At 33.0% G+C, this 26,895-nt stretch overlaps 2 protein-coding genes across 2 annotated transcripts; one reads left to right on the top strand and one right to left on the bottom strand.

Annotated features, from left to right (window-relative positions):
• Nucleotides 1–524: 524 nt before the first annotated feature.
• Dop1R2 (dopamine receptor 2) lies at nt 525–26,887 on the top strand. The gene is given in 5 exon segments (XM_029311800.2): nt 525–1,083; nt 6,073–7,149; nt 7,151–7,854; nt 19,930–20,014; nt 23,967–26,887. Coding segments are annotated over 4 exon segments (1,422 nt in total). The 5' UTR covers nt 525–1,083; nt 6,073–6,636; the 3' UTR covers nt 24,087–26,887.
• Nucleotides 17,280–19,211, bottom strand: LOC114938049 (uncharacterized). Its single transcript, XM_029311786.2, has one exon. It carries the CDS (start codon nt 19,167–19,169, stop codon nt 17,280–17,282), a length of 1,890 nt encoding a protein of 629 aa, XP_029167619.1. The 5' UTR covers nt 19,170–19,211.
• Nucleotides 26,888–26,895: the final 8 nt, after the last annotated feature.

Raw genomic sequence — 26,895 nt, 5'->3', positions numbered from 1 at the left:
AAAAAATGTACAAAGCATATCGCAATTTTGCTTTGTTTACTACTTAAGATATAACAGCATGACGAATATTATTTTTCAAATAAATTACATTTTAATTAAATAAAGTGTTTATCTCGTAAAGAGGTAACACGATAGGGGTTGCCATTTTGATTTTAAATACGTATCGTTAACACGTAGAAATAAAAACCGGAGACGGATAATTTCAAATAGAATAGGGATATAAATATATATATACATATATTCAGGAAGTAATTAAAAGTCGTGTAGGCGTGCATTATGACGTCACCTATATAAGGAAAATCCGACGTCATATCCGCGTATATCCGCTACGGGGTGACGCAAAGAAGCGGGTGCCTCGAGCAAAAGAGATGATAAGGGTAAAAATGCACGTGTGTGTGTGTGTGTGTACGTGTGTGAGTGTATATATATATATATATATATATACGTTTGTATATGTGTTGCGCGCGCGGGGATGATGCGGCTCGATGCGGCGCGCAAGCGCGACTGGTGCGGAGCTTTTCGAGCCACGCGATAGTAGCAGTCGGCCGTCTAAAACCGCGAAACACGTAACCCGCGTTCTCGTTACAGGAAGAGTATCCCCTCGTGAGACTCTCTTCGGTCGAGCCAACTTTTACACCCCGCTTTTAATTGCGTATGTAATGTGCGGCGAATTTCGAGGGAAAATTCGAGGACGCGTCGTTTCTTCCCTACGTTGTACCCTTCCTCGATCATGCTCCTATCCATTCGCTCGTGCCTGATACCGACATTCGACAACGCGAACCGAATCACGGCTGATATCAACAGCACCATCGCTGTCATCATCACCTGTGCCACGAATATCGTGACTTTGTGACATCAATCCGGCGAAATCGATTGAATCGCAACCGGCGATCGGGAAAAGCCGTGACCTTGAAGGTTCACGTTGCAAGCGAGAGACATGCCAGATTAGGGGGGAAGGGGGGCAATTAACGCGCGTTATACGATCATGATGCGCTAATGGAGAACAATCGCGGTACCCGCGTTATTTTCCTCGGAAGAAAGAACACATGATTGCGTTGCGATGCACGTATAGGATATACAATGGTGCGTACAACCCACCCTCTCAACCCCTGCGTGCTTCTTTATTTAATACCACTGTTTCCGCCGTCTTTGAAACATTCTTTTTCAATTTACCTGATTGAATGAATCAAATCGCTGAATGAGTAGATTTGCTATATCGTTGAGTGTTCAATTTTTCATCCGTTGCATTTTAATATGCTATCCATAAAGGATTTTCTGTTAGATCATACGAAAAGTAGCTATAAATTCCGTGATTCTTGCTCCTTTAATTAACAATTCATATACAGAAGAACAATAATCTCATGTGCGGATTAGGATTATATTCCGGTTTTATTATTTCTATTTATTTTATTTTCTACATTATTTTAAAAATTAATACACGAGAAAGGCTAGATTACAAAACATTCATAAAAAAAGGCTGCATCTTAAATCTTGTTAATGACAAAGAGTATAAATTTCCGAGATTCAAACTTTTTTGCATCGAAAAATATTTTATATACGTTTTTGAAATAAGATACATTACGCTAAGAGAATTAACATGATTCGCGTGACATTATACACAGCGGATGAAATTGATCTCGCCAATGTACACATAGGATAGATTTTAATATTAAGGACACTTTTACGATCACGTTTCCATCATTGAATTTTTATTTTTTCAATGCTCTTATACTTTCTTTCAATATTTAAATAATGTTTTAACGTTTGATAGAATTTTTCATTTAATATATTCTGTGTTGAAAATTCCATATTGTGTGCGTTTAAATTCATTCAAGAGGTAAAATCTACGTACAAATCGTATGATACAACGAGAAAGATAGCGGCAAAAGAGATATCTCTATAACAAGACGAGATTATTGAAGATTGAAAACCTATCAAAAGAGCATTTGTCATTCGATCAAAGATTACAAGGATGAGTTAACATTGCATATCTTTTATAGTCGAGTAGTTGACATTAATAAAAAATATTCTAATAATAAAAGTTCTACTTGTATATAGAGCTCTGATTTTGTATTTTAATTTTTCCTGTTTTTTTTTTTTTGCAAAAAAAATATATTTGCATAAACGTAGAATTATGTACTGATTAAATAATTTAAAGGTTTGCATAAACATTTAAATTATGTGGTAATTAAAAAAATTTAAAGGTCAAAAAAAAAAGAAAAGAAAAGAAAAGATTAATTCGTATATAGCATCAAGCTATACATGCAGCAATTATGTTCACGCGTTCATAAATTACGCCGCGTAATTTTCGAGTTTAATCATACGTCTCTAACCATGTGGAAACATTTAAAAAAGCGGATTTAAATCATTCAATTATGGCAGCATGATGAAAAATCCTTTTATTATGAAATAAAACAATTAAAGGAAATAAATTTTTGAAATATATTTTCTTCATTTATCACGTTACATTAGTTATTCGTCCCTAGTGCAAGAGTAAAAAGTAAGAATCATAAATCAAAAATTATTAATACCAAATCTGAAAATATCCCATTTAATTTGATCTCTGAAACTAGAGAATACTGATGATACATAATACGCACTTATTTATAACGAACTACTATGTCGATTCGATTTGGATGCAAATTTGAGATGCAGAATTTATTCTCATTTTCATATAATTAAAATTCAAATTTAATTATTAAATGAATATAATTATTTAATCTATTCAAGCAGAGTCGATATTTTTTGTCAAAAGTTGACTGAATCTTATACATGTAAAATAAACGAATAAACGAATATATCTGAAGAGTTACAAATGATAATAGACTATTGACACCCACTGACTTCCGGCTTACACGATTACCATTTGGCCAATCTTATGCAATTTTACAATTGGTCGCGACGGGGTCACACAAACGGGAATGTAATATCAAGCCTTGTAAAATAGATTTCTCTTTCCTCTTCGACTTAGCAACGCTAATTTATGCTATCATTTCATGTCATTTCGGTACCTCAAGATAAAAGATTAGTAGTACTTAAATTATAATAAAGAATATTTGCCTTTGACAGTCATTTTATGTTCTCGATATGTCATCTTTGATTCACTTTGCATATGTTTAATATTGCTATATTAATTTATCTGCTATAATTTTTATTAATTATTGCTAAAAATATATATATTTAGCAATAAAAATGTACTGTATTTAAATAATTATTTTAAACTTGTCTGGGATTACACATAAATAATTTAATTATTTTAAAACAATTTAAAACATATGTTATATATTGACATACAATAAATATATGTATCTATCATGTCATATCACATGTTTAGTAAATTTCAGAAAATATTTACATTTTGTTCTCTCGAATTTTTCTTTCAATTTCTCGCTCCTCTACCCTTGATGTCTTTTCTTACTCTCTCCCGATCAGTTACGTAAGTTTATCTCTACCTACTCCTGATCCTCCTATCGCAATTTCGTAAGTTCTTAAAGAAACAAGGGAAGAGATCGCACATATATCTAACTTGATCCTCGTCGAGAAACGTGCGATATAAGGATTTGTTCTTTGAAAGAAATATTCTTCATTACAAACATGGCTTTAGATTCAGATTCCACAAATTTTTTCAAATTGTTTATGATTTATTTTAATCGTTTATACTCAATTTTATATGTATATATCTACATCACTTTACGCATTTAAAATTCGTAAATAATGCGTATATAAGTTTGAAAAGTAATATCATAAAAATCATTATTTTTTTTAACAAATTAAATATATTTAATAGAAAATATTAAATAAACGCGTTTACAAAATTATTTTTTTTATCATGTAATGTTTGTGATATGATCATAAATCAAGTTGAATTTGCATAGATAAGCCACACATTAAAATATTTTTGTACTACTTTTATTTTCTTCTTTATCGTATAATTTTTATATAATTTTATCTTCGCAAGAGAAACATCTGACGTTCATTTTATTCTCGATAAAATATGTTTTACATTTCATAATAAAATTAAAATATTGTTAAAATTCGAATATAAAAATCTGAATCGTTCAGACAACTTTGCAGAAAGTTTAAAATTAATTTGATCCTTTTGATTTATACATTTATATTGAAAAAAAAGTGTTTTCAACATTGAAAACTTTTGAAGAAGCAGATATTTTTGATCCTCCAGGAAAATGTGTTCTTCATTAATGAGCTGGTCGTTCTACGATGGAGAAGTTATTTTTTTTATACTACTATACATGTATATATATATATCGATCGCCATTGGTACTATTCATCCGTAATGACCAAGTTCAACGGCGGCCTTCTTCAACGGCTATGTGTGTAAGATCGAATATATTGCATACTGCTAAAACGAGGGAGGCTACGAGGACGCGAGGGTGCGGGGTCAAAGATGATTGTGATAATCACTCAACGATGAACATCCATAAATAGGCATAGTCGGGGAGTGGTTTATAACACTGAAAGAGAGAAAATTGAAGTTTTTTGAAACTGATTGTTCACATACGGCATGATTAGAACTAGTACGGAATTCAGATTTGTCTGCAAACTAATAATATTTTTATCGACGTAAATTAAAATAAAAATCCGATTAAAAAATTTATATATCTGCACACTGTTTATATATAATTTATATTTTTATATAATTTTAAAATTTTTTCATGATTTTTAAATATGATGTTTAAACACCGATGTATTACAAGAATTAATCCGATATCGACAATTTCTCGATAAATTTTTACCTGTACAATGTCTGCATCCGATATTCAGTGAACGAAAACGATTTCCAGAAGAAGATCGGAGACCCATATGCAAAATAGGATGACGCGGCACGATAGCTTTAATATCGCTTCGAAAGAGTTTGTCATGCCTCGAGGGAGATTCTTAGACGTCATGTCCCCGGCAGAAAATGGAGCCGTCAATATTGGTCAATAAAATTGTCGAAGCGAGAAAATTCACTTAAAGTTAGATTACGTTAGGATATGCGTTTGTCTTTCACTTTGATTGCTTGGCCATAAATTTGTAGTGGAGAATGCGATAAAACTCATGAAAATCCGTAAAGTCAATCATGATCTTAAATACTTTTTAATTTGAATACTCGATATCATGATACATATGAACAAAACAGAACTTGAAAAGTGCGATCATAAGCAATCGTTGATGTTTATTGTTAGGAATAAAACTGCTTCAATTTAAATATTTATATAAGAGTTTAATTCAACTTTATTTTTAATGCAGAAAAACAATCATGAATCTCTTTTCTTATCTTGCCGCGTCTTATTCAACTTCACGACTTTATTTCAAAATGATTGTTAGCGGGTAAGGTAAAGTAAAATGAGATTCACCGTACTCTTTTGAACGTTCAGGAAATCTCGACTTAAAATCTACTAGGATCATAATGTTGATCTTGTTACGCACTCAAAACTACTTATCTAAAAGTCTTATCTAAAAAGTACCGTCTTACGTTTAAATATATTTTATGCAAATTATAATTTTCCATACAAATTACTATTATCTGCAGAGATGACTCGATAGTTTTGTTTTGGTAAAAATGATATTGTCGCTTGTTATTTTCATATCGATACGACCTTTCGTAATGTAGCCCGCTCGATGAATCGTAAGCATAAACACATTATTGTTCTATAAATGTCCGATCGACGATAAAATATCTGACCAAATGAGAAAACTCGGATTAATTTTTTCTCATGATAAGATTTATCAAGCATCTTTATAAGACTAACAAGAATTGAAAAAAGAGAAAGAAAAAAAGAGAGAGATTTTAATGAATCTTTTTAAATAATTTTTCTCGGTAATAATTTGTATCTACTATCAATTAAAATCAGATTTCAAAAGAATGCTTATTTTATCGGAGAAAAATGAAAGATATTAACATCTGAGAGCTTTTGTAAGGAAAGGAAATATTTGCTTAATAAATTGCAATGACGCTTAGAATATAATACGAATAAAATCATCTTACTCGCAAAAAAATTTTTGTCTCATTTTTCATCATTATTTCTCCGAAGACAAACTTACTTTCATGAACTTACTTATTTGTTTCAGGTATTCGAAAGACAGATAATTTTAACCGAATGAATATACCACTGAAGATAGAAGAAGTTGTAAACTTTTGACATTTCTCGATTGCTGCCATTCGTGTGTTCTGTACTTACTTTAATATCGCGGTCGATAGAGATATATTGTGCCAAATGTCATTATCGATATCCATACGTGATAGATACAGATAGATACGTGACAAGTGTGTTGAGACAAAAGTTTCATCGGTCCTTTACAAGATATATAATCAAATCATAGATTGACGGAAGCTTAAAAATTGATTTAGCATCAGGCTATCTCATCGAAGTGCATTTTACGTATAATTAATTTGTGAAAAGATATGACGGTATCGTAGAATTACAATGATTCTCCGAGGTGTCTCAATGAGAAAACAAAATGACAAAAAAACAGACAAGAAGGAGAGCTCTCATAAATGCGACGGCGATGCTCTGACGTCCAGCCGCCTCGAGAACGTCGCGAGAATCATCATCGTGGACGATCATCGCGTGTCGGGGTGATTACGGTCGCGAGGGACCGTCGTCGTAGAGGCTCGGCTGCGCACGGCGAAACATGAACGACAGCGAGATCTATTTATTGAGTAGCTGGGACGACGAGGCACATCCATTAAATGACGATTTGATCGGAAAGAGTTTCTACAACACGAGCTATCCGCCGTTCTTCAATCACACCTACGAGGATCTCTGGGGACTCGCCTCGGATCGAATTGGTCTTGCGATTGTTCTGCTGCTCTTTTCCGTAGCTACCGTCTTCGGAAATTCGTTGGTAATCCTCGCGGTATTTCGCGAGAGGCATCTGCACACGGCGACGAACTACTTCGTGACCTCGTTGGCTTGCGCCGATTGTCTGGTAGGCCTGGTGGTGATGCCGATCAGCGCGGTGTACGAGGTATTAGAGAATCGTTGGCTCTTTACGACGGACTGGTGCGATGTATGGCGATCGCTGGATGTTCTTTTCTCCACCGCGTCCATCCTGAATCTGTGCGTCATTAGCCTGGATCGTTACTGGGCGATCACCGATCCCTTCACGTATCCGATGCGTATGACCAGGAAACGCGCGGCCATTCCTGATCGCCATCGTGTGGATCTGCTCGAGCGCGATCTCCTTTCCCGCGATAGCGTGGTGGCGAGCGGTACGCACCGAGGATGTACCCGAGGACAAGTGTCCGTTCACGGAGAATCTCGGCTACCTGATATTTTCCTCGACAATTAGCTTCTACCTGCCGTTATTCGTGATGGTGTTCACGTATTACAGAATCTATCGCGCCGCGGTGATACAGACGAGGAGTCTAAAACTCGGTACGAAACAAGTGATGATGGCCTCTGGCGAGCTCGAACTCACGCTCAGGATGCATCGGGGCGGTGTATCCACAAACACCGACGCCAGGCACCTCTTTCGCACCGCCTCGAGCACGCCCGAGGATCTCCAGGATCTCGAGGAACCATTAACGGTTCCGCTCCACAACAACGGTCTCACCAGAGTGCCGTCTGTGCGGATTAACAACAAGCAGCATCTGGGCAAAAATTTCTCCCTGTCGCGGAAGCTCGCCAAGTTCGCCAAGGAGAAGAAGGCGGCGAAGACTCTCGGCATCGTAATGGGTGTCTTTATTATCTGTTGGCTGCCGTTCTTCGTTGTGAATTTATTGTCGGGATTCTGCACGAGGTGCATATGGCAGGAGGAAATCATTTCCGCTGCTGTCACCTGGCTCGGCTGGATTAACAGCGGAATGAATCCCGTAATATACGCCTGCTGGAGTAGAGACTTTCGTAGGTGAGTTCTGTGTTGTTCATTAATTTTTATTTCGCGGAAATCAGAACAGTCGAAACAATTATCCCACGCATATATTTCACACGCTTAAGCTTTGCCTTTATATATTTTGTAGAGTTTAATACACGTTATTACGCCATATATTAATTAGAATTGGATCTGCAGACATTTATTTGATTTTATATTGCATGAAAATAATAATTCGGAATTAACTATTAATTTTAACAGTATATTATAATTTTAATAGTTAATTTAGAATTGTTATAACAGTTAATCGTAGTTAATATTTTGATATTTTACAAATATATACCTCTAATTTATTTTATATATATAAAGAAAATGGAGACTACATTAATATAAAATATAAACATTTAAATATAAATTTGTTTGATACTTATAAAAGTAAACTCTTTTCTTTATATTACATTAAAGAAGATTGGACACTTTTGAAGGCAATTCGAACATTTCATGTTTGTACAAAGTGAGTCATCCAATTTAACTTTTACTTCAAATTACTTGTAAAGAACTGTTGACGCAATAAAAAATAAGTTAAAAATAATTTACTAATAAAATTTGAGACGGTGAAAAAACTGATTATTATATAGATGTACATGTACATCTACTTTGATGTGTTTATGCAACATTTTTGTTTAAAACATATTTTCACATAACAATTTACGAGTAATTTATAGTAGTTAAATTAAATGACATATACAATGCTGAAATAATATAATTATTTTCCTATATTAATAAGAGTATTGAAGCACAAAGTTTTCATATATAAAACACAATTATTCCGCGTGTACAAAAATGTTCATGTAATTATCGCAGAACACTTGCAACATCGCATCCAATTTTCCGCAACGTCCTAATAGAAACATTTCGCAATAATCATCAGCATTTTTAAGATTCCGGCTTTCACGCAATATTGCTAAATATGTTGTACACGACTGGGGTTTCGCATATGCCAGAAACATTCCGCTACGAATAAGCAAATTCGCGTCTATGACGCCCTGTACGGTACGTTTGTACTCTTTAGTAGCAAACGTTAATGTTGGATAGATATATATACGTACCATTACCTTCATCTACACCCCTTTCTCATATTATACATATATACACATAATATATAATGCGAATAGTAGTGCTAGAATATTAACGCGTATGTACATGTCACTAGGTTTACGAGCGCGAAATGTACATACATAGTTTACAATCTATCATCGCGGACTGACATTACCGTTACTCTCATCCCCAATTGTCAGCATTCTCCTAATGCGAATATCAATATTATCCTTTTCCCCTATCTCCGATTTACCGAGCATTAGTTATCAAACTTAGATCAGGAAGACGATGAAGATGATAACACTTCCGAAAGAGAGAGACAGAACTAGCTATATATAAAAAGAATTTGCCAGATTGTAGATCGATTTTAAACCAAACCTTGACGAAGCTTTCTTTTTTTAAAACGTATATCCACGATGGAGGGCGTGCGCACACATACACACTCTATCCCCTGTGCATATACGTTTTTAACAGGAGAAAACTCTATGGAACTGTGATTTAAAATTGATCAACAATCTCCGGAGTAATCTTTTTCTGGTTTTTTTTTTTCGCTTCTGGAGGTGTGTTGTCACCTTAATCGTCTCTTCGATTTATTCGGTAACTAAGGCAAGTCTTTCTCTCTCGCTCTATCTCTCTATTTATCTATCCATTTATATACATATATATGTATGCATAAAAAGCAAGAGAGAGACAGAGAGAGAGAGAGAGAGAGAGAGAGCAAGGGTTTTCTACCGGGACAGAAAGAGGGAATTTGGCTAGCAGAGATTGTGGGTGGATTAGGCCAGAGACTCTTTAGCAAATTACTTTTATTCGTCCGCGTGAAATGAGTCCGAAGTTTCAGGACGCTCGCGCATTCGACATTTTCTTCCCTCATAGCCTCAACGAACGCTACCGGGATGCTCGGCATTCATGAAAAGCATTTATCATCTTAATATCTTCTCGGCTTGATAGTAGCTACCGAGAATTTTCTTTGCACCTTTGTACCGCGCGAATCTCTATAATATTTCAATTTTTAAGTGATTCGATATATATACATTTTTTAACAAAGAAAGAAATAATAATAGATAAATCAATTAAACTTGTATTTAATTTTTATTTTAACTCAAATTAAATGGATTCTATAATTAAATAAATGGTCAGACAGCAGTACGATAAGGGAAGTAACAGATTGATAAATTATTGTATTATACAGAAAATATCTAGTAATTGTGTGTTAATTCCAATATAATAATGATATATTTTTTAAAAACATATAATTGGAAAAGAAAAGTAAAATATATATTATGTGTGTAAAATAATTTAAGAACTTTTTGACATGGTATCGCAGAGAATTAACAATTCTGAATTAATTTTAAAATTATTTTAAAATTACAAATCTAGCTAACATTTTAACATTTTGCAAACGAAAATAGAGATACTTTTAACTTTATTTTATATAAAAAAGCGAAGAAATATTATATAAATGTAAATACTAAAATGTAAATTTGCTTGAAACTTCTAAAGCTAAACTGATCTCTTCTGATTATATTTTAAGAAAGATTTGAATACTTATAGAGCTAATTCGAATATTATATATATATATATATATATATATATATATATATATATATATATATATAGTGAAATATATATATATATATATTTTTTTTTTTCAAAATACAACTCTTAATATAATTCTTAATAAAGTAAAAATATTATATGGATAAATTTAAATATACATACATATTTAAAGTCATTTAAATACATAAATTTTACACATAAAGCGCAATTCCTGTGCATATATGAAAATTGTCGAATAATTTTCGTAGAATTACTTTTAATAGTTTTACAACACTGCACTCAATATTATTCATTTGCATTGTTATAAGAAAAGCTTCCTGTAATAATTAACGTTTCCGAGAGCCGAGCTTTTATAGTGTTTAATTATAAAGGTATTAATATTTCTTTCTCGCAATTATTAACTATTGTAAAATAATTTCATAAATCAATATAGATTGTGCAAGAATCAACGAGACTAAATATAACAAGCCTAAATTTAATAAATTAAAACAAAACAAAAAAATAAAAAAAAATATTACACATCGAATAAAATAAATAAAATAAGTAATTGTTAATACAAATATATGCGACAACTCATCGGTTTTTTTTTTGAATAAAAAAATGAGAAATTTGGATACATAAATTGAGAAACTGCATCTGTGTACATTGCTCTGACGAGTAATGAGCAATGGATTAACGACGCTGATCTGTCTCGGCCATGTGGACATGTTCGCATGTTAAATCACGAATCGCGTGGCGGAGCGAGTTATGCTACATGATGGGGGGCGATGTAACGCTGACGTTGAATAGAGAAGCCGATACGGTTTGGCTGACGCCAAACGACGTTGTGTACAGCAATCCCACGTGTAACTATCACGCTTCACGGATATTTACTCCGTGCATACAGGTAAATGTAAAATCAATAGACCGCGTGCTTTCTTTATGGTATACATAGGGCTGTGTGAGGGCCTATCTTCTAGGTCGTAAAACGTGGATCGTTCGATCGCTCCAAACGGGCGGATATTAATAAAAGGGGGGTAATTGCAACTTTGTACATGTGAAAAAGAAGCTGACGATTTCGAGTAAAAAGAATGACGAGTCGATATGATTCGACCGCTTATAACAAGATATATAGCTTCGTCGGTTTAATTTTATATGCGAAAGACGAAAGAATTCGAAACGCGCGAACCGTGTCGCATTGATCCGTGTCCCACGTTTCCTGAAACGCCCCCATGTCGAGTTAATTATAATCGAGCGTTTAAACGAAATCCAGATAATCCTTTTTTCAATATCTTTAATATCCGACGTAAAATTACAAGTATAAGCAGCACTGAGATAGAATAGCGCGTCTTTATTCAACGACGAGCTACTTATTCAGCTAATTTTATCAGAGTGTGCTGACGTACCAGAAACAATCACGATCACACCTATAATACCATCTCTATTTAAATATTAAATAAAGTTGTGTTATAAATTCCTAAATTGAATTTCGATTTTAATTGTAGAGTCGGCAGCGCAAGCGTAATTATATTCGATCTAAAAGTCTGAATTAATGCAATTTACAATTTACCGCGAGTTTTAGAAGTTGTCGTTGTTTACCTTGCAAAGGACCATACGCGCGAGGGGATTCCTCACTGAAATTAGAAAGACTTTTCGAGTATGATGCAATTAAAAGTTTCTGCGAGTACATAGAGGACGCGGATGTAGGTATTACGTTCCGTTCCGCTTCAGTTGAAATAAATGTGGATTCTTCCGAGACCTTCCATGACGATGCACAAATGATAAAAAATAACAAGATAAATGAAATGAAAAAAAATTCTTGAAATGCAAATAATACACGAGATTAACTTGTTAATGAGTGATAAAAATGTAAATTACGTAAAAATTTGAGAACAATCGATCCACATATCATATGTACAACATGTCATTCGAAATGTCATAAGGACTTGGAAAAAATGCATGATTGGCATCGCACTCAAACAAAAGCGGTATTACTGTGAAACCGGAAGATCTAATCTGCCTGTTCGCGAGTTCGTTAAAAAAAATCTCAAATTTTGCATTTTAAACTTTTACTTCATATTGCATCGCGTGGATTATTTCATCTCTCCGTTAATGCTACTTCGTTCCTGTATGTTTCTCTGCATATAAGCCGACATTAAAAAAAGTTCGGTATGTTTCAAGTAATCCATGATAAAACATAACGGCTACACGAAACATACGGAGACACCAAAGTTATTGTATGATAAAATCCTGTGTTCGCGATATTACGTCCGGAATATTTACCTGCTACTCTATCTTCTTGAAAAAATTTTATTATATTTCTTTTTATATAATACATTATCGTAAGACATTTAAGTGTGCTTAATAAACGCTAATCAAATAGTCTGACAATATATTAGCATTGCTCTATGCATTATCAAAATTACAGATAAAGACTTTGCGATACCGAAATTAGAAAGGGAGATTTTTCGAATAAAAAAAAAGATACAAATCAGAGTTTATCTCAGGTTTAAAAAGAGGGATTCAAGAGGAAGAGAAGTGTGCGGACGAAGGAAGGAAGGTCGCCGATAACACTCTATTAGCTGGTGGACCGAGCGAAACCAGGTCACCGATCTCATAAAGAGACTCCGAATTCAAGGACGGCCGATTTTCCGTCGCTGTTTCGCGAATAATCACGAATGCTCCGCGTTCGTTGCAAATAATATCTGTGCTTCCCTCCTTTACCCAGCCATCTGATACGGCCAATATGTAAATCAAGCGCGCGACAGAAATAAGATAATAGTTTGATCCTTAAACGGCAATAGGAACGATTTTGTTTTGCTTGTTGATTATATTGGTTGATAACTATCTTATCTCTTACCAGAGAGAAACGTATCAAGCGAACTCCTTGCACATTCTTAATGGATTAAATTTAATAATAAAGATGTGTTTTATGCAAATTGATATAAATATGTAAATGTACCACTTATGTCGACTACGAGAAGAAGCGAAAATATAAACGAGATGTAAAGGTCAATTTTTTCTTGAAATGATAAAATGATGAAATTTTTGCTCACGTCTTAACTTATCGAATTTTTATGTTATTGCTAAAAACACCATGATAATTCGCGTCACGATCAATAACATGATAAAAATCTAGGTCGTTCATTACATTTAGCATAAACTAAAGTGCGATCGAGAACGAAAGCATTACGTGGAATTAAATAGCGATCCAAACTATGAAAAAACATTGTAAAAATACACATTATATAGAAGTTATCAATTTTATATATTTTTTAATTACAATTTTTTAATTAAAAATTAAAACATTTTATTTGTTTTATTTCTTTTTTTTAATATATCTCATATTTTTTTCTCCTTTTTGACTCTATATATAAGGGGTCAATAATATTGAATTTGCAAATGAAATAAACCGATTAAACACTATTTGCAAGTTCTAAATTAAATTAATACATATAAATTCGTATTCGCGTTATATTTTGATGTAGGTTATATATGCATAGCCAAAAGTATGTCCAAGGTCTGTTTAAGTAATTGACTTCTTCTAACAACCTTCTTTCGTGATCCATGATGCGGAATACACATTTATGTTGTGAAAAAAAAGAGAAAGATAAAAATGAAAGCGAGACCCATACGAGTGGCGCAGTGCATACTCGCCAAAATCTGGATTCAACATCGTCGAGACGTCGTGTCGCCTTGTGTGTTCGGCGCCAAAACGTCTGTATATATCTCGCTGTTACTACTCGTTATTAAAAATCTGGTAAAAGAGAAAGAGAGAGAGAGAGAGTGTATGTGAGAGAGATAGAAAGTGAGGAAGTAATTCGTCTAACTAAGAACAATAAGATAGAGAGGGAAGAAACAGAGAGAGCATATAGAGTTGGAAGGTAAGATCGCACCAAGATCAAGCTTGGTAAGCCGTAGTCGTAAATCTGCAGCGCTTTCCCTACGACTACTCTCTCTTTAGTTCCCCCTGCATCTCCTTAATTCCGTTATCTTTGTTTGCTTCACCATGAACTTCAGAGAGAAGAGAGAGAGAGAGAGAGAGAGAGAGAACGAGAGAGACAGAGAGATAGAGAGAGTTTGACTCTCTTTTACTCACTCTCTCTTTCACGGATTACTTGGTCTCTTTGCGTAGTGCAGACCGAATCGACTTTTGGCCGCCTCCACTAACGGATACCACAGATTGCGCACATCCGTGCATATGTTTCGACCGTACTATGCTCGTGAGCTAGCTTTCTCGTTCTGTTATCGAATTATGTGCAAGATAAATCTTATCAGCTCGATTAACCTTTAAAGTTGCGCAGATAGCGCATTGCCGCAGTTTTCGTTACTTCTTTTTTTTCAAACAAATATTACGTCTCATCAATGTCTATAAATTAAATGTATAGTGTTTGTTACTTAATGTTTCTTATTACACTGTTTTATTTTCCTATTTACGTCCTGCTAGAATCGCTAACTATACGAAGTAATAAGGTAGCTTTTAGATAGTACATCATAATTGAAGCTTTCTAGCAGTTAAATTCGCGTTAATATTCATTATGATGCTGTGACATAGTCATCGATTTCCGGTTTGGTATGTCGCGCACTTCAATTCGATTGCATTCCGGCAGAAATGCATTCGGCGCACGTTTCGCTGTCATTAGAACGTAAATTCAACGCCAATAGCTGATTACACGAGCATCACACGCCAATCGGGACTTTACGTTCCCCAATTGGGTTCGTTTTGTCGTCGATATCGATCCGATGACCGGAAATCACGCTCGAATTCATTCTGATTAACGACGTCATCTTGTTCTTTGACTTTCTCGCACAAAAGTCCACGAGATGTGACCGTAATTCGACCGACGATGTATCGTATGATCGATCGTGTAATAGTGCTACGCGACGCGACGCGAAAAGAGTAGAATTAACTCCTTTCCAGTGTTAATCTAAAGAGTTACTTTCCGTGCCATTAATCTACTAATCTAATGTATGAAAAAGGAAATAATTCCTGCTCTTTATTCTCTTTCTATTTTATTCATCAAAAATTGCTGAAGTGATATTTGTTATTGTATATTCGATTGTGTAATCTATTTATTGAATCTTTTATTGTACTATATTATTAACCATAAAATATCACAAATGCATACATTTGTGATATTTTATGACATATATATATATATATATATATATTTTTTTTTTTTTAAATGTAATGAATATCAAACATATTCTTGAAAATTATATAAAATTGCGTTTTTTTCAAATTAAAACATTATATGTGTAACAACGTCAATATATTTATTTTATATATGTATATCACATTAATTTGAATATTGAACCAGCTAGCAATATTATATAGTAAAGAAGAATGATTAAATATAAAATTTAAATAATTTTTAATTGAGTTAAATAAAAATAAAAATATAATAAAATATAAAATTAAGATATATCGTTAATAATGAATTAATAATTACATTATAGATGTAGTGATAATTTTCGATCTCGTTTTAAATATAAAATTGCAATATTGATATTTGTGTAACAGTATGACAATTAGTTATCAGTAGTTTGTATTTTAGCTAGTTTCCATCAATCAAAAATACTCCATAAAAGTACTCTATAAAATGTAAATATTCCAGTTGAAATATTCGGCAACAATCAATCGCGTACGGGATTAAATAAGCATTGCGATATCACGTCGAGTTTAATCAAACATGAAATTCGAGACAGAGAACAGCAGAATAAAAAAAAATGGTATTGTTAAATTTTTCATGTAACATGAGCGCGACTGCAAGAAAACGCGTATTCGAAAAATAACAAGTATTGACTGTCATTATTAAACCAGTATTAAGTAGCTATCAATAAATAGAAGCTTAAACCAAAATTTACTCGAAATAAAAATTTGACATTTCAGAAAGAGATATATTGTAAAACTCGATCTATGAATTACAATTATGGACTTTTCTTTATAAATTATCAAAATAATATTCTAATTTTTTCAAGATTTTATTTTTTAATCAATTATATTTATTGCAAGAATTTTACAATATATATGAGTTTGTAAAATGGATAAATTATACATTAACGAAGACAGAATAAGATAGATATTTCATAATCAATTTATGTATTCGCATGTGATATGTGTTACAGACAAAAGTCACAACGTGCATAAATTTAATAATTGTAATTAATAATGTGGCATCGTAAACTTAAAAATTGACATTTCATCACTGCAAGTTTTATCTCGCTCAACGAGCTAAATAGAAAGGTTTAATGAAATTAGCTTTGAACTTTTCTAATTAACTCGCCCCACGGCGAGTTCTCTATATCCGAGAGACGCAGTTAAATATTCCGCAGATTTTAATAGACTTATTATAAACGGTTAACGAGCCGCGATAGTTATCGCGTTGGTAATTTTTTTTCACACCACAGGATATATATAACAAAGATATCTTTAAAAATTATTAAGCATCAGCGATGTCGTTTCTTAATAATATTAAATTAAGACAAAATCAAACATCTAAATCAAACGAGTGAAGTTGTATAATTGAATGAAAATGTTACCTCTTTTTATCCTAATATTTATTTAAATCGGAGATTAAGTTTTGCAGAACATTCATGTTTAAAACTACCTGATAAAAGATATTAAAATATTGTGAATCTATTTAAATAAAATTTTTGATAAAAATAGTACTGTATATAAAGAAAAGGTAAATAAAAATATGTGCAGTGGTTAATATATTATAAAATACATCTAAATATTTAAGATTACAGTTTGCAAAATAATTGCAAAAGTTATTAATTTATTTCAAAATTTATTCCAAAATTATATTCTGAAGATAAATTTATAAAAGCAGTTCAGATGGATATAAGATAACTTCTAAAATCAACAGAAAGCATCCACCGAGATATCCTATGATCAAAAGAAGAAAAGCCGGTGCAAGATCATCAATTTCTATGTTTTCTTGAGTCTGATCTCTTTCATCATTCGTTGTGCAATTACTTCTGTTAATTTCCGCCATGTTTGACCAGAATTCAGTGAGACCAGTTTGAACGAACATTTGGATCTTGAAGTTAAAATCATTCAAGTACGGGAATCCTAGCCAAGTGGCGAGGGCTAATGGATAACTGCCCACGAATTCTTTCATAATGTGAGCGTTTTTTAAATTGGACATTCGACGTATATCAGTCAGATTTAACATTACAAGAAGAGCTAGACTATCATTATTTCCATGAATAATATCAAAAAACAGGTCAATGTAATCATGTTGCTTGAAAACGATAAAATTCTCGCGAATCCTTCGTTCGACGTTGCCCTCGTCGATTTTATCAGGCGTCTCCAATAATTGAGCTAATCGCTGAGTCCCACCTATCTGCAGCCCCGATGTAACTAGCTCTTCCATGGATTCGATCTGAATGTCCGTCGCACTCTGGAGCTGATCGGCCAGCGATCCTAAATAAAGTTGCGAAAGAAAAAAACCGAACAGGCTGTAAGATATGAATAGAATTTTGCTGGAAGTTTTATTCGGACGTTGAGTGGCTACGCCGAGAATCAGGGCCGCCATGTCCAGGAATGTGATGTCATGAATTAAGAAATGTTTCACAAGTCCGCTGATAAATAACGTGCAGATTATAGCGTACCAAACTTTTGAGCTAAACGGCGTTATTAAACCACGAAAAGAAACATTCGCTTTCATCGGTATTAACCACGCGATCTGCACCATACCGTAAGAAGTCATGTACTCTATCTTTCGATTGGGATCCCACAAGAGACCACCAAATATTAAATCGTCAGTTGCGTTGATAAGTCTCAAATACAGTTCTCTATCGATCGTGGAGTTTTGCTGCCACCGAATCTCATCTCTGTCCAATATAAGTTGCATGTTACTCGCGATCGCTTCCACCATCCAGCCCTCAACACCGCCGAATCTCAAATTATTCTTGTCGTTGACAAAATAGGCGTACGGAAAATTGTCGAACATTGCCGCGTTAACGACGGAGGCATTGAATGGCGACGATTTTGTTTGGAAATGTTGCCATTGAAACGCAGTATTACTCTCCTGTTGACATTTACCTAAAAGCGTCGGCGGGGCCAGCGTATACAATTCGTTGATCCGAATCGGAATGCTACCGGCCACCAAAATTGATTCTTCAATCACTGCCAATATTGCGAGTTTGAACATGGATTGCAATGACAGTCGTTCTATTATCATGTTGGTCTCTATCAAGAAACTCTCTTCGTCGACCAATAGATTCGTTAGCATTATTACAAAACTGCATTCGTGTTTGCAGTAGTCGACGAAGCAGGAATTGTTTGTCTCCAGAGTGGTTGCGCTATTCGATAGAACGACGATGTTCTCAGAAATATCGTATGTTTCTATTACTTCCATCGACTCGTTTGCTAATGCATAGACAGTGCTGCTTACGGGTAATTCGTTCATCAACGGTTTTATGAGAGCGGAAGCGTCTTCTAACATGTCCGAGATCAAGAGTGACATTCGATCCGAATATTCGAAATATTCCATGATGAATGGCACTGCACAAGACACTAATCTCGATGATTTTTCACGCTGATTATGGTTTTTCACGAGATTTTTCCAGAGAATGCGTCCATCGGTCTCATGTTGTGTCACAATAGCAAAAGCAGCTGATATTAATATAATGAAAAAGAAGAAACAACGTGGATAATCTTGCCGATAAAAATTAAATAAACTCGGTCGAATATTTATATTCATTTTGCCTCACACCTGTTTATACTATTACATCCGAATGTTACATTTATTATATCCCAACTGCTTCAACGATCCCAAACAGTCACGTTAAGTACTACTCGATCCGTGAAAATAAAGTGTATAATCTAAATGGATAATATCAAAGAAAGAATGTAAATATCATATAATGTTATTCGTGCACTCGCTAGGAAGATGATCTGTTTGTCGTGCATTTAACGTTGCACATTGTTTGTTCATATTACGGTATAAATGCATCGTAATGGTATGTGTAAACACGCGAATGCGTGGTCATTTTTAAAATTATTCAAAATTATTGGCGACAAAAGCCTACATTAAACTCATTATGTACTAAAAAAGGCATTAATGGATTAAAAGAAATTTTGGATCTTTTGATGATATCGAAATATATGGCAATGCACACGCAAGCATCGATCGCATGTCACATTTTTATTGCTGTGGCCTTTATGCAAATATTTGTACACACGATACTTGAAAAAAATGTAACAGTCATGCAATCTTAGCGTTAAAATGTATTTGGCGTCACGATACTGCGTCGTGACATTGCACAAACGCACTTGTCTACGCCGCAATAGCGCAAATCTGATGAAAATGTCAATTTATAAGGCTAGGTCCTTCGACCATATAATAAATACAAAAAAGAGCAGTTTTTATATAAATAACTTATATGAATACAATTTTCTCATTTTGCAATCTCGTAATTTGATTAAGGTTGCAATACATTTTACATTTTTTCCTGTTTCAGAGCTTTTGTCAGAATTTTATGCATCTGTTGTCCCAGACGAATGAAACGACGGTATCAACCGGCATTTAGATGTAAACCAAGTCAGGTAAGTTTAATATTATTTATCGTTTTAGTTATATATATTTTTAACTTAAAGCAGTATTATTCTAGAATTGGTTTGTTAAATTGTCCCAAAACTAATTCCCGATTTCGATTTACCTTTGCTTAACATTAGAACAATTTTGCCTAAATTCATCTAGCGTTGATGCCCCTCATAAACTATTCCCGCATTAAAATTTGTTAGAAATAAAGACATTTTATTTTCAAATAAAGAGATGAACGAATTAATAATGAAAAGATAGGAATATAAATATCTTGATTTATATAAAGAATATGAAGAATGAATATCTCGTAAAGAATTTAAAATATTAAAAAAACTTTCTAGAAATATAAATTCAATATAAAAAAGTAAAGATATCAAAACCGATGTAAGTTTCTTAAATCAATATACTCTATTTTTCAACAATTAAATTCTGCGCATTTCGTTAAAACTAACATAGTCCGCTTTCTTATTCATTAGATAATATTATCAAAATTATGATACAATTAGATAAGGAAAATAGTTTTCAATAAATATTAATGGTATGAATTTTTATTTTAAAATTTAGATAGGGATAAAAACTCCAAAACAAAATGATACGTCGGTTTTGGCGTCTTTCTTCGCCCGTCTTTACTAAGGCGCCTTTATCGAACAAATGTGCACATCGAAAACTAAAAGCTTTCTATGCTGCAATCAATATACTATTTTATCGAGAGAAAATAGATTTAGGAAAAAAAACAATTTTATATTTTGATTCAATAACGGTAATAAATATTAGAATAAATAATTTATATTTCACGTGAGAAATGTGGTAGATAATATTCTGATAAATAAATCACACTGATAAGTATTCTTTTCATATAATTTTATAGAATATTAATCAATATTTTTTTAATTAAAATCAACAGATATATATATATATATATATATATATATATATATATATATATATATATATATGTTATCTGGACCATCGTCTTCAACTGTATAAATAAACGCTAATATAATACCAAATATATCACATTTAATGAGCCTACATGGAAATGTTAGAAGGAGCGATACGTCACACATGTCACAATTTTATCAACAGTGTGGGCAGGGCTACTAACGCTAACTATTAGGGTACGGGAACGTATTTATATTGCTTTTTTCAGACATTCACATCCGGACGGTACTACTCCGCGTATTCGCTCCATCATGTACGAAGAAGTCGAGAAAATTCCGGCGAGCAAACCTACATTTAACAACGGAATATCATCGCGAGCTGGCTGTCGATCATTGATCGTGAAATTCCTCGTGACCTTTCTTTTATTTACGCCATTATTTTCTTCGTCCCATATTAATATATGAGTAAAGCAGTTTATATAGTTTAGCAAATTATTTTCCAAGAGTAATCCCTTGTAATTGTTCCAAGACTTTTATTACGTATCAGAGATCGACGAACATCTCAACGAATATCGACGCATTCCCGTAGAATATAAATTCTCGGTATGTTTATTAGTAAATGTGTGACACCCTATATTGATCTTAAACACGCACTTGCACATAGCACTGTGTTATCTAATAGAATGCACTTTCTTGATATTTGTCTCAGTATCCAACTTTGGATGTAGTTTTCTTAAAAGACTTGACAGGTTTTCTTTCGAATTTTTCTGATTAAAAAACTTGTAAAATTTTATGTGTGTATATTTGAGCAAACAGTTTCTAAAATATTTGCGCGCGATTATAAAGTGCACTTGAAAAATGTAAAAGCTTTGATAATCCAAAGACCATGAATAATTCTACAAGTGTTAGAAATGGCACACGCACATCACATAGTGCTTTCACTTCCGGATTCGGCATTCTAGAGTCAGATCGTATCGTATTTAAATATACTTGCACGTGCGAGTTATTAGTTTTAAGACGGCAAACATTATCATCGAATAAAAAATGGAAAATATTATGTCACATATTATTTCGTTTTTACGTTAATATAATATTTCATTTTATAAATTAGATCACAACTATTAAATCAACAATTAAATAAGTTCATCTCTAAACTAATAATATCATGATGTGCAATTATGTAGACGCGATGTGTCTGATTCGTGAATGTCGAATTTGAAAATAAAGGTATTATTAATGTTTACTGTATTTCTGTGACGTGCACGCGTCCTATATTCGGCTTTTCGTTCTTTTAGTCTGAAGATATTTCCAGATTTTTATATTATTTTCATGTTAATCTTGCGAATTTCTCGAACAAATATGTGTCTATCAAATATTTTAGTTACACTTTTTTTAATGTCAAAAAGAAAAGAATTCAAATATAAAAACATAGAAAAAAAAAATAAAATTATTAAAATTTTTGGCATTTTGATAGAATATTTTTATCGTAAACATATAATACATTCCTCTCTAAATATATTTTTATGTAAAGGAATTTATTGCGGTGATTGATACATCGAATTATTCTGTATATATGTATATATAATTACACAAAATTCTGAAATATCAAAAGATAAAATATTTATATACATATATGTATACCTATATAAAATATATATCATAAAATAAAAAATAAAATTAATATCTGCATATGAAAAATCTAAAATAAACGCGCAATCTCGTGCTATTTCCAATAACCTACATAGATACTTTTAGTTTCATGACCGTGTTACCGAAACGAGAGCCGCGCGATCATACGGATATCGGACCATAAAAGTGAGAAAAGACAAAAATAAGGAAGATTATTTGACCTTGGGGAATTCAACACCCGATAGGACAAACGAGAAAACTTCGATGCGGTCACTATCCCGTGAGACGTTGGATGATGTGAGACAAAGAGCGAGCGTATACGAAACTTCTCTTCACACGTACCTCGTCTTTTCTCTGCGAATTATCGCACGAACTATACGTGATACCTTGAAAAGTCCTTCGTCTTTCAAATCAACGCTAAATGTAGAAAGAAATTCTTTTTCGAAAATCATTAATTCAAAAGCACATCGATCATCGGCGATCAGATACGCATTGTCTTTTTGGAAAAAGATGAAAAACTCCGCAAACAATGGAGTAAGCAAACACGCGTTCAATTCACTTTGTTCGCTCAGTAAACTATAGATTCGAAATCTCGACTTGTTCGCATTTGCGGTGACATTTTTTTCCACGGCCGGCCGAATATTGAATTATTTGCTTTACGGCCAGGAGTTATCGAATATAGAAGCTATCGAAAAACCGTTTAACCACCTCTCCCTATTCAGCAACTATGGGTTGTCTCTTCGACCGCACTGTTCGCACGATTCGGCGCAAAGCTATGTGTACATGGGGTATGAGCGTGAAGTGTAAAGCTTGTCGCTGATCCGTGGCGACCTTTAAAGGGAAGGCAACAAGCGCGGAGAGACAGGTTGCGTTTGAAGCGAAACCGATGGATCGATTGTCCCTAGGACGACGACAGGAGAGCTTGGTTGTGTCGCGTCGGATAAACGTACTTGACTACTTTCTGAAGGAAAGCGAACACAGCTTAGCGAAAAGACGTTTTAAGAAAATGCTTAGCGTGCAGCGCGATCTAATAAACGCTTTCGAAATTCGCGATAAGAGGAAAGCAGAACCAAGACGGAATTCATGTTGTCATGTACATATTTAAAAGATAAATTAAATCATTAAATCATTACAAACAAACTGTCTTTCGACTGTCAATTGATAATTCTTATAAGAACATAGTTGTAATCAGATTGCACATAATACAAAATTTATATACATAAGTTTCCGACTGCGCTAATTAGAAGCATTAAAGCACCGAAATCTATTTTTGTCCAAAAAAAGATATACGTATATGTTTTGGAAATGAATTGATAGGAAGCACAGCAATTTTATACATGTGAATATTTGATGCTACTTTGATATTTGTTCTCCAATGAATTTCCTAATAAATCATCGAAAAAATGAATGCAAAGAAACAATGATGAAAATTATTCTGTTTCAGTATATTTCCGGAATGGCAGCGGGAGGGCAAGCAAGTAATGTAAGCTACAGTAGTGTCAGCCAAAGCAGCGATGGCGGCATATACGCGACCGGAAGTGGACCTTCCAGCGGCGGTATGTGACGACACACGCCGGCCCGATCGGGGCCACGTCGAGAGCGAGCAATTCGATTCCGTGACGCGTGATTAGTGACACAGTCACGATCAAGAAGAATCGATCTCCATGAAACTGGAAGAATTGTTCCGTGCAGTTTACTTTTATTGCATCTGAAAAATGTCAAGAGAACGTGCTTTGAGAAAGTGCTTTGGACGGTAATACAATTTATTGTTGCAAGACGTATCTGCGAAATAAAAAAAAATAGAACCGTGTTATGGATAGAGACGAGAGACTTGATAAATGAATATAAACCGCGAAATATCTGAAGCCGCGAAACACGTACTTAACAGACTTTCGCAACGGTTTTCAAATTGCCACGATTTAACTTAAAACGAGTCGTTGGACTCTCGCTTCTGTAATCGTATTAACGAGCGAACAAATGTACTCCGTCATTGCGCGCGAACTCTTGAAGAGAAGTAAAAACTGTGTCGTAAAATCTAGCTGTACGACCTGGTCAGCTCCAGGCGTAATGTGCCACAAGAGACTAAACTTGTAGATGTTCTATTCATGTTACGGAAAAAGATCTTATAGGAAAAAAGTATTTCCTTGTGAAATTTTAACACACACGATCTCTCGTCTAAAACGCTGGTTGTATCAATTATTATCGATCAATGCTACCTCTGATTAGTCAAACTTTCTGAAACTGTTAATAGAAATTATAATGTGTAAAAGTGGCAGTCATATACACACACAATATAAAAAATTACACAATTGCTAGTCCAAGATTACCTAATACTGTCGATGCAACCAAAGATAAATATTGTACGAGACCAAACTATAGATATCTGTGACAAAATTAGGTAAACTCGCAATATTACTCGACAGGACTTATTCAATGGCAAGATACACGCATATAGATATGAATAGATGTAAATAACAAACAAAAGCAATATATACAAGTATAAAAAAAAGTCTCTAACAAGACAAAAAACGAATACTTGGGCAATATATATATTTCACATTCTTTGAATATAACGTACGTATGAAGATAGTTTTGTAAAAAACCAGTCATGTATATTGAATAGCCTTAAAGGATAGAAAAAGAGTTAGAGGAAAAAATATTTTGTTTTTTTATCTTGAAATATAAGTGAAAAATAAGAATAAGTTGCGCTTTATGTAGTTGTATATTACGAGGGTGTTTAGACGAACGCAGCTTCCGCGTTCTTTCTTAAAAAGAAAAAAATCAACTCAACTTTATGAGAAATACTCTTATATTTTTTATAATAATATATATTATATATTAAATAATTTTATTTTTATAGTAAACTTTGATGCGCTCTTACTATAGCTTGTTACGCTTGATTATATGTCAATCAATGTATTATACAGTTCTCTTTTCAATAATTCAATAATTTTTTTGATAATTCTTCCGACAATAAAAATATTAATAAAAAATTTTAATACAAAATAAACAGATAATAAATAAAACAAGAAAAAATCGACAAAATAGAAATATTCTGGTCATCTCTTATTATATAATAAAAATTAATCATCTTTATATATAATCAATAGTAAATATTCATATATATAATCCAATTTTTATATATAATAATATATATTGTATTAAATATAGATTTTTTATAAAAACAAAAAATAATCTATAATTTTCAATTATAATTTGAAATTTTCTTGTTTAAATTAATTTTTTTAATGTGTATTATAACACATTTTCTTTTTCTTAGATTTTTTTATCATTGAAAATAGCTTATTTGTCTTTCGTCTATATAGTAGTGACTATGGGACCAAAAGACACTGACCTCTAACTTTTTTTTTCCATCATTAATACTTTTCGAAATACGTGACTTGTTTATTCTTTCCATAAGATGTTCTGTAGATACGAAATATCTCGGCAAAAACTCTGCACATGAAGCAATGTTCATATTTACATGTGAGCACTTCATGGTTATATTAACACGATTATGAGACTCTAACAAATACATTTAACATCTTAGCGAGACATGCTGCATTATGTTTACGTTATAGTAAATCAAATCTGATATAATCATAAGCGATCGATCGGAAAGTTTTAGACAGATATAAATGACAAAGTTTCGCGATGTAATATTGCGATGTAAGATCGTTATCCTTAACAAAAAATATAAAAACAGGTATTATTTGTTTTTTTTATTATCTTATAATGCGACTATTCCAATGACTGATATATGTTATATAGATATATGTTATATAGATTTAATGACGTGATTTTAATACAACTCTATTGTACGTATTGTTTTGTCATTTTGCTTCATTTATGCAGCTGTCAACTGAAAATAGTTACATTAATTCGACAAAGTATAACGAGAATATATATATTTAAAGTTTTCTTTTCCGTTTCTAATTTTTTTTATATATCTGTCGTTTTTTAAATAGTTTAATTTGAACATTCTGTTTTGCGTGCAAGTCCGCATTTTTCAACAGAAAACTAATTAAATTCTAGTGATGAAATAAAACATCATAAAACGGCAAATTGAAAGAAATAAAGTTAAAAAATGACAAAATGACACAATCGCTCTTGTACATATTTTTTCAGGGAACTAGAGAACTAAACTTTTTCTCTTTGGCTGTAAATATTATTTAAGTATCATAAATATGACAAATTAGAAAAGATATTACTTTTTAATGAATATATATAGTCTTGTATGTACAGTGGTCTACAGAGTCTATCTAGAATCTTTAAGACTGCACTTCTCAGTACTTCCAAAAACTGTGTCTATATATAACATATTGCCCTTTATAATAAAATAATAATAACTATACAAAAATTTTATCACTGTA

This window comes from Nylanderia fulva, unplaced genomic scaffold (assembly GCF_048542155.1).
Source record: "Nylanderia fulva isolate GAGA-0341 unplaced genomic scaffold, ASM4854215v1 Scaffold8, whole genome shotgun sequence".
Lineage (NCBI taxonomy): Eukaryota > Metazoa > Arthropoda > Insecta > Hymenoptera > Formicidae > Nylanderia > Nylanderia fulva.
Note: the sequence above shows the minus strand (reverse complement) of the source record. Positions and strands in the feature narration are given on the sequence as shown.

What these genes read in the sequence shown, in the direction of transcription:
- LOC114938049 (XM_029311786.2), bottom strand. Translation starts at nt 19,169, where the DNA reads ATGAATATAAATATTCGACCGAGTTTATTTAATTTTTATCGGCAAGAT.